General features: G+C 30.2%; 2 protein-coding genes and 1 long non-coding RNA gene across 3 annotated transcripts; 2 read left to right on the forward strand and 1 right to left on the reverse strand.

The window, feature by feature from the left end:
* Positions 1–1,696: 1,696 nt before the first annotated feature.
* Positions 1,697–5,196, reverse strand: LOC148194837 (uncharacterized). Its single transcript, XR_015781784.1, has 2 exons — positions 3,159–5,196; positions 1,697–1,911 (listed from the first exon to the last, which is right to left on the reverse strand). It is a non-coding gene; the product is annotated as an uncharacterized LOC148194837 (long non-coding RNA).
* Positions 2,013–3,065, forward strand: LOC124846451 (putative glutathione S-transferase). Its single transcript, XM_047323711.2, has 2 exons — positions 2,013–2,416; positions 2,500–3,065. Exons 1-2 carry the CDS (start codon positions 2,108–2,110, stop codon positions 2,845–2,847), a joined length of 657 nt encoding a protein of 218 aa, XP_047179667.1. The 5' UTR covers positions 2,013–2,107; the 3' UTR covers positions 2,848–3,065.
* A 7,950-nt stretch (positions 5,197–13,146) lies between the features above and the next one.
* LOC124827642 (Eukaryotic aspartyl protease family protein) lies at positions 13,147–15,641 on the forward strand. Its single transcript, XM_088095795.1, has 2 exons — positions 13,147–15,318; positions 15,414–15,641. The coding sequence occupies exon 1, from the start codon at positions 13,606–13,608 to the stop codon at positions 15,025–15,027; it is 1,422 nt and encodes a 473-aa protein (XP_087951921.1). The 5' UTR covers positions 13,147–13,605; the 3' UTR covers positions 15,028–15,318; positions 15,414–15,641.
* Positions 15,642–16,116: the final 475 nt, after the last annotated feature.

Genomic DNA, 16,116 nt, shown 5'->3' on the forward strand with positions numbered 1-16,116 from the left:
TATTTTTAATTTGGACATTCTTTGGACACGGTTCTGAAACTTTCAGAATAGACCATGTACTTGGTTACTTTTGGACACGGTTATGAAACTTTCAGAATAGGCAATGTACTTGGTTACTTTTAAGAGAGTTGCTTCATCCTTCACCACTAACTCCTCTATGTATCACCTCGTACTTAACTCGTTCTTCTTATAAAATGGAAGTCAATATCTATTTCACCTTCAAACGGATATTAACATCTGTTTACATATTTTATATTTTAATTTATTGTTTTTATTTAAAAAAAAACTTCAATAGATGTGGCCACATCCGTTTAATAGATTTTTAAAAAATATTTTATTTATTATTTAAATAATAATATATAAATTAAATTAATAATAATTATTTTATTAAATAAAATAAAATTAATTTATAAATAATTAAGTAATAATTTTTAAAAAAAATTAAATAATATTTATATATTAATTTAAAATATAAAATATAAAAAATTAAAAACTAAAAACTAAAAAAAAAACTAATTCAACGCATGTGGTGACATCCGTTATGTGACACATCCGTTTAATAGATTTATAACAAAATTTTAATTATTATTTAAATAATAATACATAAATTAAATTAATAATTATTATTTTATTAAATAAAATAAAATTAATTTATAAATAATTAAGTAATAATTTTAAAATAATTAAATAATATGTATATATTAATTTAAAATATAAAAAATTAAAAAACTAAAAAAAAGAAAAAACGGGATGACACATCCGTTTTAATACATTTATAAAAAATATTTTAATTGTTATTTAAATAATAATACATAAATTAAATTAATAATAATTGTTTTATTAAATAAAATAAAATTAATTTATAAATAATTAAGTAATAATTTAAAAAAAATTAAATAATATTTATATATTAATTTAAAATACAATAAATTAAAAAATAAAAAAAAAAAACTCAGGGGATGTGGCACATTCGTTGAAGAATTTTTTCTTCAGCGGATGTTGACATCCGTTAAAGAAAGATGTGGGGACGTAGGATACTTTGAAATATAAATGATAGCTTTAGAATTTAAAAATAAATATGGTAGAACAGGGAGCAAAGTGGGATGATATAGGAAGTAACCCTCTACTTTTAAAAGAAGAAAATCAGTTTCCCTAATTTTTTTTGGATGGATTTTGAAAACCCAAGAAGACTATCTGCATGTGTTTTCATCGTTGATTGATAAATTTTATCCAAAAAATAACTATAAATATTTAAGTTATATTATAATATATTTTATTATAATAAATAAATAATTTGAATATATAAATTATATTTTAAATTTATAATAAACATCTTATGTTGTAATACAATATTTTTTTAATAATACTTATATAAACATATATGAAATATCTTAATTTAAAAAAAATTGTCATTTCCACAACCATAGCTCACGAGCCTTGTGCATTTGGGTTAGGGAAGAATATGATATCTGCTACACAAGGGTAATGGGTTCAAAGGGGTTAGAAAACAGGCTTACTGAAAATTTAGTCTCTTTAAGGAGGTTTTGTAGACGAGTGAATAAAAGAAAATATAATATGTGAATTTAAATGGTTAAAGAAAGAGGTGTAAAATGAATATAAAAGTAAGAAGAGGTGAAGTAAAAATCAAAGTCAAAACCAAAATTTATGAACTTTCTCTTGTTACCAAAAGAACAAGTAGTCTAACAGAAGTAAAAATATAATTAAGTAATATAGGATTCATAATGGTGGATCATTTACAATTTATTATGGAAACAACCTCACTTAAGACAAATTGTGACTAATAATAGCAGACAATAGAAAAGTGGATACCACAGTTTGAAAATTACCGCTTTTCTTGATTTTGTTAGGAATACGTCTCTTTCCATCAGACTTCCCAAGCAAATTCGATATCTGAAACAAACAAAAACTATCAGAGTTTGATTTTAATACGTAACTGAAAAATTCGATGGAATAAAAGACGAGATATCCAAAGAGGAAAGATAAGACGAATTGGAATAAGCTCCTTGACTTAGTCCAAGATAAGATAAGACGAATGTTATTGTTATTATAAGGTTCCATGTTGCACTGCAACTGAAAATAAGCAACAATGGGAGAGGTTAAAGTGCTTGGGTTTTGGTCTAGCCCTTTCGTTCATAGGGTGATATGGGCTCTGAAGTTAAAGGGCATTAGTTATGAGTACATAGAGATTGACAGACACAACAAAGGCGACCTACTTCTGCAATCCAATCCAGTTTACAAGAAAGTCCCAGTGCTTATTCATGGAGGCAGAGCCATTCCAGAGTCTATGGTCATCCTTGAATACATCGAAGACACATGGCCACACAACCCATTGCTGCCAAAAGACAACCATCAGAAAGCCTTAGCTCGCTTTTGGATTAAATTTGGAGAAGATTCGGTATTCTTATTTCATCTCTATTACTTTTCACAACTTTTTTTCCGTAATATTCTCTAACTGCTGGTGTGCTTTTGATTTTCTAGATCGCCTCTATCACTGATATGTTTCTCCGACCTTACAAAGATGAACAAGAAAGAGCAAGTGCATGGAAAAGAGCACAAGAAACTATAACAGTAATCGAAGAGCAAGGTCTAGGGGAGAAGAAATTCTTTGGAGGCAACAACATTGGAATGGTGGACATAGCATACGGATGCCTAAGCCATTGGTTGGAAGGCTTGGAGGAAATTGTTGGGTTGAAATTAATTGAACCCAACAGATTTCCTCGGTTGCATGCGTGGACACAAAACTTCAAACAAGTTCCTGTCATCAAAGAAAACCTTCCGGATTATGGGAAACTGTTGATACATCTTCAATGGCGCAGGCAGCAATAAGTCACAAAACAGTAGAATAAACAACTCAAGAGGTAATGGAATTGTGGTTATAGTCTGACCGTGTGTTCAAACTTGAGAAATTTCAATGAAAAAATGAAATATATAATATTTGAACGAAATAAAATTGAATTCTCTTTATTTATGGTAAGAGAGAATATGTTTTCACTATCAAAAAATACAGTTAAATAATGCGCTTATGTCATGACTTTTTTATTTAATGTGATTTTGTAATATTTTTATTCACTACAGCCAAATCTCAACATAATTCAACTAAGAAAATAAAAATGTAGATCAAAAGTTGAATTAAATACCTTATTATTGACGTTCCACCTCCCATGTCCTGGATTGAAGTCCTCCTCCTCTCTGATCTACAACTGAACGCAATTCCAAATGGAACAAAACATAGATAACAGCAGCAACAAACGAAGCTACAACTCAGACAAAGAAAAAAAAATAACATTGTCAGTGCAGGATAAAAATTACAAAGTACTAACATAATTAAATAATAATCTACCTTAGGAGCTTGCAAAACTCGAATTTCTACTTCAGTAAAGCCAGAAAAGATAGCAAGAGCACAATTAAGAAACAAAGGTTTAGAACCATAATTGCTGTGTAATAATAAAAGTAGCATCACTTCAATCAATAAATGTTTGTAATACAACAATTGCTCAAGAAATATTCCAAGGAGACTAACATTTGTCATGTTTTCCATCCTATCCCGTAGCTTCTTCTGATAGAGCCCATAGTCGCATAGAACTCTAGTAAAAAATCAAATTCCCCCTCTAATGTATAGAGGAAACCTGAGTCAATCCTAGGAACTCTAATTTTAGTAGCTAGCTTGTAAGAGCTTAACCATGATTAATATCACAAAATTGGGGGGTATTTACAATGTAAAACTATAAACAAATATGGATACAACAACTATTAGTATAAAGAATGAAATGGATATGATGCAAGGGACTAAATATACAATGCTGCTGTACACAATGTATGATAATATGAATGAGAAAAATGCAAATCTAGTATGAAACTAATCCAGAGTGATTAGGAATGAGCAATGCATGTATAGAATGTCATGAATGATATATGGAAACATAAGTTAGAATGAAGAAAAGCTAAGTGGAAATGTGAATACCAAAACTGTTTGAAGAAATGCCTGAGTGAAACCCTTGAATGCACCAACTGTTTGATGAAATGCATGTCAGAATGAAGACTCAATATTAAGCAAGAAGACTCAAAATTATGCAAGAAGACTCAAAGTTATGCAATGGAACTGATATGGACATGATTGAATGAATATATGAATGCAAATGATGCGTTGAGAACCATTAAATCACTCAAAAACAGCAAAATCATAGTTCAAACTCTCAAAATATATATTATTTCCTTTAAAAAAAACCGTAACTACAATAAAGCAGGAATGAAACAAATCTTTGTTAATTCTCACCTTGTTAATTCTTTCAAATTCAAACTCAAAACCACTGGACTACACAGCATTTGGGAAAACGGTTTAGCGTCAAACGAAAATCAAGCTTAATTGGATGCAGAATTACACATAAAGTATAAAGAAGAACTTGTCCATACACACTTTAGATATTGACTGTTAAAAACCCTCACTAAAAACATTATCTTAAATAATAGTGAAGTCATGGCAAACTCACCGTAAAAAAGACAACTTATAAATAGGGGTTTCATGATTATACATTTTTTAATTCAATAAAATCATAAATCATTCCACAATTAGGTTATACTCAATGCACCTCCCCTCTTCCACAATTAGGTGAAGACCAGGGGGACCGGAAAGCTTTCAGCCCCCAATTAAATTTCGCCAATTACAACAGCAACAAATTGCATTTCAAACCTAAACCTACATTCTTGACTCACTCAATTTATTAAATTGAAAGCAATACGACTACTAAAATTTTGTCACGTATGAGAAGCAATCGAACCAATCCAAAACGTTCACCCTAAAATTGTTTTCCACCCAAATTTCACCATAAAAACTTTAGAATTTATTGTTGTAAATACATGATGTTCCACGCACTCCCTTCGCCTCTGATCGCGTTTTGCTTAAGAGATGGTGACGGAAATTTTGAAACTGTGAGTGGAGAAGACAATGATGATAACTTCTGACCGGCGTAGAGTGAGTGACGACTGGGTGTTAGTTGCGCTCTTGGTGAGAGGGAAGGTTATCAATCTGGCGCCAAGAGAGATTTCTCGATTTTGAATATTTTGGACAGATCTTATTAGTTTCATGTTATTGATTTCAGAGTTTATTAGTTTATTAGTTCATGGCCACGTGTAATTTTAATTTATGTTTAATAAACAAGGTAAGTTAGATTTTTTTATTTACGGTGGTTATTAAATTATATTTTGATAATTATTAAAATATGAAAATATAATACATTTTTTAATTAAATTAAAAATAATTAACTCTTAAATAAAAAACAAAATTTAAGAAAAAAATTGTTTGCATATCCATAAACAACTATTTTGAAAGTTTTGTGTTTTATTTAAAATTTAATAATTATTTAATTTGATTTAATATTTTAATATAATTTAATTTATTTAAATATATTAAATTAGATTTTATATTATTTTTTATTTTAATTATTTTTTTATTTTTAAATATAACTATTGTAATAATAAAAATTATATTTTAATAATTATTAAGATATAAATGTATATTAAATAATATTAAAATTTTAAATTAAATTAAATTATTATTAAATTTTAAATTTAAAAGTAAAATTTAAACTAAAATTTATGAATTGGATATTGAAATCCCTAACGGTGAGGAGTTATTTTAAAAAAGAATTAAAAAATATTTATTAAAGTTAAAAGAAGAATTTTTAAAAAAGTTGAAGCAGGAAATGTTTGAGGTGTAAAATGAAACATCCTTTAGTAGCATAAGTATTATTGAGTCAAATTGATGTAAGTTTATTAATAAGAACTCGCTTACAGGCTGAAAAGATTGTAGTATACTTTTAGAGAGTCAGTCGAGGCTTTTGCTTGCAACACCTCATTATTACTAATTGCACTCTTATCAGTCCGCATCGCTACTGTTGTGATGTGATTGTCATCGCCTTGACAGAGGAAGAAGAAAAAAAGAGAAAACATGAAAAGAATTTTGAAAAATTCATTTTATATATTTTAGAAATCTTGTTCCAAAAATCCCACTGTGATTTTTTTTAAATATTATTCAATAAGTCGTATTTTGAAAATTATGGAAAGTTAAAATTTTTTAGAACTGACATCACGTGAGTAACTTTTACAAGATAAAATAGTCATATAATATAAAATTATATTGAAAGATTTCAAGATAAAATAGAATGTTGTAACAAAAAGTATAAGATTAAGATAGTCCACAGTTCAATACAATATGATAAAACAAATTATATTGAAGTGGACATACATTTCATTAAAGAGAAGGTTGGTATATATATAATGGTTTGGTATTATAATGACAATTTGTAAATATACTTATCAAAGTGACGAAGAACAACAATTTTTAAAAAATTATATCAAAGCTGAAAATAAAACATATTTTTTCACCAACTCAAAAAAGAGTGTTGTCATATTTTACGAGATTTTTTATATTATTTTTATTAATTATAATTATACATTTATTAAACTTTAATTATGTATATTTTGAAAAAATTATCCGAAAAAAAATTATATATATAATAATGAAAGAAGTAGGGGAAAATAATTTTATTTTCTATTAATTTTGAGATTCCTTTTTATATTGGTATGCGTTTTAATATGGAGTTTCAATTATGAAATAAATATCAATTTTCTAAAAGCCAAAATATACAGCAAGTCAGTTATAGAAAAAAAATAATAAAAAATTAGACAAAAGTAAGAAAAATCTATTTGTAATATTTGAAATTGATAAGAAAAATAAAAATTTTTTAAGCTAAATAATATTATATTATAATTAGAGAGGTAACAAAACGTTTAATTACGATTTATAAAATAAACCTTCTATTATCAACAACAAATAGACTCACAATGCTCTGGCTATAAACTTTAAGAATTATATAAGGTATTAATACAAGGTGGAAGATATTATTCTCCATAGTTCCAACTATAACTTATATAAATTTTTCTTTAATTATTTATTGAAGTATCAATGTAGAATATTTTACACTGGGTGTTGATAGAATTGAATGGGATCAAATAAACAGCTCTCCACTTTATTTATGAAATCAATTCCCTTACTAATTTTGAGGAATTTTGGCATGTCAATAATACAAAATTATGATATCTACCATAATATACTTAATTTCATATAAGATTTGTTTGAAAACTTATTTTAATATATTATTTAATTAAAAATAAATAATAGATATTCATAATTTAATTTTCTTAAATACTATCCAAGTCATTACTTTTAAGAGTGTTTTACATGTAATGTCAATACGTAAATCTTCTTAAACTCTCCCACGATAAAATCATTTATTACATAATATCTATAATCCTATAAACATGACTAATATTTCTTTATTAATATTTATCATCTCATAAACATATACCAAGATCACAATTTAAAAGTGTTTTGTTGGTGGATTTTTTTCAATCAACAATAAGAAACTCTTTTCCATATTATGGAAACAGTCAAAAAATAATCTTTTCACCTCCATCCTTAATATTCAAGTAAGAACAAAAATTATTGCAAAACTTTAATTTGTGACTATTCGTATAATTTTGGCTTAATACCCTATTTTATCCCCAGTTTCGCTCCACAATGTCAAATTAGTCCATCCTTTAAAACGTGCGTCAATTACGTCCTTACTTAATAAAATTTAGGTTTAATGGTCCTCAGGCCACGTCACACATTCATTAACGTCGTTTGATGAAATTGACGGAAATGATTTATTTGCATCAAATTAACAAAAATAAGGACCCAATTAAGACGCCAAAAAAATAAAGGGACCTATTTCAAATTCTGAAAAAAAATAGGGACATATTGAGACATTAAACCTAAAATTTATATCAATGAAATCCCTTTAATTAAATCCGTACAAACGACGTTAATAGAAGAGAGAGAAAAATAATTAACGCCGTTTGTACGGATTTAACGGAAGAAAATTCATTCATATAAATTTTATTAAGTAAGGACGTAATTGACGCACGTTTTAAAAGATGGACTAATTTGACATTGTCGAGCGAAACTGGAGACAAAATAGGGTATTAAGCCTATAATTATTTTACAAACTGGTTATTTATACTTTATCAAAATTATCATTCTTTTTATTGTCGTCTATTTTTTTTAAATTAAAAATTGAAATATAAAAAAAAAATATCAGTCTCTTCCATGAAAAAGGTTAACTTGGTTCTTCGTAAGCATGCACCAAATGAACTTTTCCAACTATTGCAATTTAGATATGAAATAGACGATTATGAGTGGAAAAAAGAAGGAAAAACCATTGTTGTTGTTTTAAAATATAAGAGAAACTTTTAGGTAGTAATAATGTATCAATTATTGAGAAGTCGTGCATGTCCTTGTACATTTTCTAGAACTGAAATATTAATATTGTATTGTGTTTGTGACAATCCCACTATTATCTCACATTTAACAATAATATCTTTCATGGTTGGTCTTGTCGTATCAATAACTATTGCTACATTTCAATATCCTTTGTATCTTGTCTCTCTTCATTCCTTTGCTTTCTTCACCATATCATCACACCAAATCTTTTAAATTTTTATTTTCAGTAGTGCAAACATTTCTATATGTTTTTTTTTGGACTTTATGTCTTAATCCAATAGGAATTACCATAAAATGCTAATTATCGCGTGTATTTTTTTCATAATAAATAAATAACCAGGTTGATGGTATATATTAATGAAGGTATATTGCGTTTTATTTGTTTTAAAAATATAACTTAATTAAGTTTCAAATCTTTAATATATTTGAGTAATTTTATATTAGTTTATATTAAATTTGTTTGGTTTAGTACTAAATTTTTTTATGTTTTTTAATTGAATGCTTGTAATTTTTTTTTTCCATTAATTGGATTCCTTGTTATAAATTGTCGTCTTGTTTGATTGTAGGTGTTAAAAATATATGATTTTTTGTGGGTGAATAATATAAAATGAAAACGACAAATGATATTCTTTACTTGATATCATTTTATATTAATCATAAAATATTACATTTTTCTAATGAAAAAATACATAGAAAATATAAAAAAAAATAAATAAAAAATTTGTATGTTATCTGTTATTCCTATGTTAAACCTTGGTTCACACTAAATTTTATATTTTAAAAAAACTAATATATCAAATCAGTGTATTTTAAAAACACAAAAAAATAATACCGATAAAAAAAAATGTTAGTGTCACATCATTATCTTAGTAAAAGAATTAATATAAAAACCTAAAATATAAAAAAAAAATTATCCAATAAATAAAATTAATTGAAAACTCATAAATTTATGAGTGATTTAAATTAATTTCGAGGATTTAAACAAATTACTATGATAGATTATTAGAAATATGTATGTGATTATTCTCTAAAATACAATTTAAAGACTCCAAACCTAAAATTTCAAAAATCATGATACACGTGTGGAAGGTTTGCCCCTAAGTTCCTAACCTAACCTAGATGGCCTATCACTCTAATCAATATTAGCTGCCAAATATTGCCATGCAAAGGATGAGCTCAGCCGTCATTTTGGAGTTTTTTTAATAATATAATGTGATAAAGGAAACACTCTACTTTTAAACTAGCAACCCACTAATCGAGAGAAAATAAAAGTTATTTAAACTTTAATACAATTTTAATCTCTATTTTATCATTAATCACAGTAGAAGAACGGTTTGGACTACAAAAGAAGAATCACTTTTTCAGCCAACAAGATACATTCTGTAAAATAATAAGTCATTATCATGCAAAATTAAAGTAAAAAATAAAAAAGTCCACCACAAGGTATTGTTAGTGAATGTTATGAAAGATATAGATTGTTCTCAAAGTGATTTTTCTCCTATTTATTGATTGATTGAGTTATTTATAGCACTAATTTTTTTTCATGTTTACCAAACAATCCTTCATGATCGAAGAGATTCATGGGTTTTAGTTAGATTGAAATTAGAATACATAAGGAGTTTTAGAGCATTAATCATCTAACAGATGAAAAAATTGAAACAAAAATTAAAACAAAACCTTTTTTAAGAAAACAAAGTAGTTTTTTTTATAATTATTATTAAAATTCATTTACAAAATTCACAAATTTATGAAAAAAAAAACTACTCCATCCATATGGAAACATTTACAAATTATTCACCAACAAAGTCTTTATATTAAGTAAATATTGAAAAAATATATATATAAAGAAAACTATCTATTAAGAAACTTTGGGCACATAAGACAGCTTTTTTTTTCTTTTGTAATTTTGTTGTTTATTGACTTGATTGAATTTTTTTAAAGAGTAATGATTCTTTGACATACCTAAATTGTTTACATTCAATTGAAATTATCATTTTTTATTTTTTATTTTTTTCTTTTATTGAAAAAACACAAAAGTTTACACTTTTATAACTATTTTATTATATTATATGTCAAATGAAAATAAAAGTGTGTTATAGTATCATTATTTTTTTTAACATGCCACTAACATGTAAAATAAAGAATCATAGACATGTATGTTGTTGAATTATGGTATTGTTTGATGCATACATGGACATGGTCATACATATGATTGGAGAACAGACATGTGCGTTATGGTTGTGCACCTTCCACTCTTCTCTGTGTCCTCTATATAAATATATTGTGCTTTTTCCCAACATCACCAATATTTTCTCAAATCATTAATATACCTATCTTGTCGAATATATTATAAAATATGAACAAAAATTTACATATATACCAATAATTATTATAAATTTTCTCAGTATGATTATATTCAATATTATTATTAGTTAGGATAAAGTTCTATATTATTATTATTTAATATTATATTATCAATTTTATCATATTGACTCGCAAATCTAAAAATTTTATAAATATATTTGACATTTTTTTTTTGAAAATACACACTCATTCATAATATTTTTTTAACTAAAAAATTACAATTTTTGTTACTAATTTTAACGTTTAAGAGTATTTTATAAGTGAATTTTTTCTTATATTTTAATTCATTAAGAATAAACCTTAGATTTTTCCATCTATTCAAATCTTGTTACTTATTGAAAAGTCTACGCTTAGAAATTCGATAAAAACAATTAAGTATTGCATAGTCAGTGTATCTATCCACTCACGATTTAGAATTTGTAATTTATTTTTAATAAAAAAGTTGATCATGACAATTGTTTTAGTCAAGAGTTCTAATAAGTTTAAAATAGGTAATACATGTGGTTAGATTGATATACGAACAATTTATCTATCTTCCAAATCAAATTCAGAATTTGGGTCCAATACCGAACTACATGTACCAACAACAATATCAATTTTGTTTACAAATCCTAGTTTGAATCAACATCTTTAGAATTTATTATTGTATTTGAGATATATTCGTAAGGATATCACATTAGTCTACACAGGACATTTAATATAATTAATTATTATATCTGGGATATACTTGATCACAATCTGAGAGTATTAAGTGTTGCAAAATAATAAAGTAATTAATGAGATAATTATTAGAAGAAAAATGTATTATTTTATTAGTATTATTTTATTAGTAAGTTGTTCGTGTTCTTTTACTTTATTGATTGTGTCCAAAGAGCCCATTGAAAGTTTTCCATTAAAAAGGCTACCATTATAAAATCGATACTTGAATAACAACAGTATTATCTTTTAAAAGAAGTTAGAAGTCTTCCACTTTTGAAGGTTCAACTATTCAAGAAACTCATTGGATATTTGGATTAGGAATTGAAAGAGACAGAGAGAGAAAGGAAGAGAGAATTTAATCTTTATTTAAGGTGAAGGCAAAGCTGCAAAGCTGGCGCATATCTTAGTCAATAAAGTGATTAAGTTCCCTTAAAATTCCTTCTTTGTAAACCCAAACCAGGGAAAACAATAGTGATTTTGCATGAATGCATTCAAAAGTGACACATGCATAATGCAGAGAGCCCAACGAATGAATTAATGCTTGCAATCCACAATTTTTTTTCTTTTGCAATCATTGATGGAAAAGTTAAGCCTCTATTCCACAACTAATAATTCCTATTTCTTTCTTCTAATGTCCATCATCAACAACACTTTCAACCAACATGGCTACCAATTCTTTCACCAATTAGTGCAATTAAAATAAACACGCTACACTGTACAGCCAACTAAATTTAATGGAGAAACAGAGAAGATTCTGAACGTTTTTTGATCAAACTTTTCCTCCATTACACTTCAAATCGTTTGAAAATACTTTTGAAAATACTTGTCAAAAGACATTCTAATCCTTAAGTTAGTAATTATATCGATTAAAAATCTTAAATTCATAATAAATGTAATCAACTACCTCTTATTTCTCATCTCATAGTTTTGTTATATGAGTTTAGGATTAGTAAAACTCTAATCAGAGTTCAATCTTGACCCACTATCTTACTTTTCATCTCATAGTTTTGTTATATGAGTTTAGGATTAGTAAAACTCTAATCAGAGTTCAATCTTGACCAACTGTCTGTTAAGTAACACTTACTCTTAATGTTAGTTTGCAGTTCACTATTAAAGATGTCCTATCTCCATTCTAGACTATGTTGTTTATCTGAATTTCATAAATTTAAACGTATGCAACTCATTTTCAGTGGTTCTTTCCTAACTATATAGGTCTAGCCGTACAGTATAACGTGTAACTCTGTTTTCCCTTCTGCCAATAGATTGAATAGCACAGTATCATTTGAGATACCTGATTTCCATTTCATGAGATGTTGTTAACTTGAAGGCTTAATTGCTAGATAATATTTCTGTGCAATATACATAGACAAATTTGTTAGAGTGTACCTACTATTCATTGCTAATTTTTCTGGTGTAACCAGGAAATTAGTTGCAGCTTTACCAAATGTCAATGTACTTCCATCATCACTTTCTTCCCCACACAACAGTGATACCAATCCTTCTTTCTCTTCCTATTAAACAGATCATGTTGGCGTGACCCAAAAAAAGTGTCACAGACAAACACGTCTGGTCGCCCCTTTTTTCCCTTCAAGGGGCCATCCTTTTCTTCAAAACCATGTCACTCCTCCCCACAAGTTAATTTTAGTACTAATAAAGTGACAACAATAACATCATCAGTAAAAATGAAAGACAACATTCCAATAAAAGTAAAAAACTCACTAAACGAGCACACTATCGGTTGGTCATTTCATTTGGCCATTGAGCACTTCTAGTACACACAATTGCAGTAGCAGGTAAAGACAAAAATGCATAATCAATACAAAATCAATAGATAATACGATGTTTTACACTATCAAATAAATCCCTTAACAAAAATACTATGTGCCATCACCACCACCACCAACTACCTTTCCATCTTGCTGTAACTCACCACCACATCGCTCCACTCCTTCCTCAATGCACCATTCTCAAAGATGCATACAACTTTCCACTCACCTCTAAAACTCGTATAAATCATTCCAAACACTAAACTACAAAAACAGAAACTTCTTCTACGTACAATTATTTCCACAGTAAACCCCTTTTCCCTCTACACACCAAAAACCCAACCAAATAAATTCCTCCTCGCTCTGCACACAACACAACACAACACACACGCATCCGTATCACACCAACAACTAAAACATCAATAACACAGCACCATGTTCACAGTTCTGCTTCTGCTCTCGTTCCTTCTAAGCACCTCCTCTTCTCACAACCTATCATACCCTCATTTCCAACAACTCGACGTAAAACAAACCCTCGCACAGACCAAACTCATTCCAACCCCAACCCCAAAACAACCGTCCAACAACCACCAAACACCCAACACTGTCATTGATTCATCATCAACAAAAGGGAAACTAAAACTAGTCCACAGAGACAAAGTTCCCACCTTTAACACTTCCCACGACCACCAGACCCGGTTCAACGCCCGAATAAAGCGAGACTCCAGAAGGGTCGCCGCCCTCCTCCGCCGCCTGGCCTCCGGAAAACCCACCTTGGACTCGGAGGCATTCGGGTCGGATGTGGTCTCGGGTATGGAACAGGGAAGCGGGGAGTACTTTGTCAGAATCGGAGTTGGAAGCCCGCCTCGGAACCAATACGTGGTCATAGACTCAGGCAGCGACATTATATGGGTCCAATGCGAACCCTGCACCCAATGCTACCACCAATCCGACCCGGTTTTCAACCCAGCCGATTCCTCCTCCTACGCCGGCGTCTCCTGCGAGTCCACCGTGTGCAGCCACGTGGACAACGCCGGCTGCCACGAGGGACGCTGCCGGTACGAAGTCTCCTACGGAGACGGGTCCTACACTAAAGGAACACTCGCGCTTGAAACAATCACCTTCGGACGAACCTTGATCCGAAACGTCGCAATCGGGTGCGGGCACCGCAACCAGGGAATGTTCGTTGGCGCCGCTGGGCTTCTGGGCCTCGGAGGTGGGCCCATGTCCTTCGTGGGCCAGCTCGGTGGGCAAACTGGCGAGGCCTTTAGTTATTGTTTAGTTAGCAGGGGAACCCAATCCCCCGGATTACTCGAATTCGGACGCGAAGCAATGCCCGTGGGAGCAGCGTGGGTTCCCCTGATCCACAACCCGCGGGCCCCAAGTTTTTACTATGTTGGGCTTTTGGGTCTGGGAGTTGGGGGGCTACGGATACCCATACCCGAAGATGTTTTCAAATTATCCGAAATGGGTGATGGCGGAGTCGTTATGGACACCGGCACCGCTGTGACGCGGCTGCCAACGGCGGCTTACGAGGCTTTCCGCGATGGGTTTATAGCCCAAACCACCAACCTGCCACGGGCTTCCGGAGCGTCGATTTTTGACACGTGTTATGACCTGTTTGGGTTTGTATCGGTTCGGGTTCCGACCGTTTCGTTTTACTTTTCGGGTGGGCCTATTTTGACCCTGCCAGCTAGGAACTTTCTGATCCCAGTGGATGATGTGGGAACCTTTTGTTTTGCCTTTGCTCCTTCTTCTTCTGCCCTTTCCATCATTGGCAACATTCAGCAAGAGGGCATTCAGATTTCTGTTGATGGAGCTAATGGGTTTGTCGGATTCGGACCCAATGTCTGTTAAGTGATAATACCCATGTATATCAACAACCATATGAATTTTGCTAGTTTTAGTGCATGTGCTCATTAATTATAATAGATAATAATAATATTATTATTATTATTAAGGTGCTTGGGTTTTGATTTTGAGATGCTAAAAGTAAGTGGAAAATTGTGATGAATGGGTGGTCAAAGATTGGTAGAGTAACTGAGAGAGCAGTCAAAAGAATGATAGAAAAGTTGATATGGGTAATGTTTATGGTGTGGAGTGTGATATTGAGGAGGATCCAAGAGAACACTTTTAATGAATTTGAAGGTGGGAAATGATTTAGCTTCACTACTACTGATGGGTGGACATTGCTCTGACATCTTTTTCTTTTTTTCTTTTTTCTTTCTTTCTTTCACATATAGAGATTCCCCAGTGTGAAAGCTGGTAGTGCAATTGAATGATGAGGGAAGAAGGGGAGCCACCACCATTATGGGCATGTGAAAACCATCAATAGGGACTCTCTGCTCTGCCTTTTGTTGGGACCTCTGTTTCGAGTGCATTTCACCACTCACTTTTGCAAAGCCAAGCCATTTCTGCTTTGCTTTTTCTCTTTTCAAGGATCTAAGATTAACATAAATCACCCTTCTCCATTTCTTTTTATTCCCTAATGTGGTTCATTATTAGCACCAAATTCAGCCTTACATGTTCCATTCACGTCAATGCATCAATGTGTTTGATAATTTTAGCAGTGAAAATGATATTTTTCGTGTCCAGTCCTTTGGCTTTGTAAGCACTTTATAGGCCCACCATAAAGTGGGAACCTGTTGGTGAAAAATGGTGAAAGGAAAGGAATCAATTAATGTACCCTTTGATTAGAAAATAAGATCATGTAGGATATACTTTGCATCTCTACAGGCACATAAAAAACCCTTCAAAAAATCTTAAGATTTTATACCCTCGTTGTTACGTCAATGCTGTTATGTCTCAGCATTATACCTTTTGATAACAATAAAAATTGAATTTGCTCTAATTTATGATATGGCATTGACATTAATGCGATCATCCAGTTAGCTCAATGAACGCGTTGCATTCGTAATGAATAATTTCTTTTGTAGCAAAGAGAGT

Source organism: Vigna umbellata, chromosome 8 (assembly GCF_029865625.1).
Source record: "Vigna umbellata cultivar VRB3 chromosome 8, Vumbellata_1.0, whole genome shotgun sequence".
Classification (NCBI taxonomy): domain Eukaryota; kingdom Viridiplantae; phylum Streptophyta; class Magnoliopsida; order Fabales; family Fabaceae; genus Vigna; species Vigna umbellata.

What these genes read in the sequence shown, in the direction of transcription:
- LOC124846451 (XM_047323711.2), top strand. Translation starts at nt 2,108, where the DNA reads ATGGGAGAGGTTAAAGTGCTTGGGTTTTGGTCTAGCCCTTTCGTTCAT. An exon ending in TTAAATTTGGAGAAGATTCG is followed by an intron (nt 2,417 to 2,499) that starts GTATTCTTATTT and finishes TTGATTTTCTAG; the next exon opens with ATCGCCTCTATCACTGATAT.
- LOC124827642 (XM_088095795.1), top strand. Translation starts at nt 13,606, where the DNA reads ATGTTCACAGTTCTGCTTCTGCTCTCGTTCCTTCTAAGCACCTCCTCT.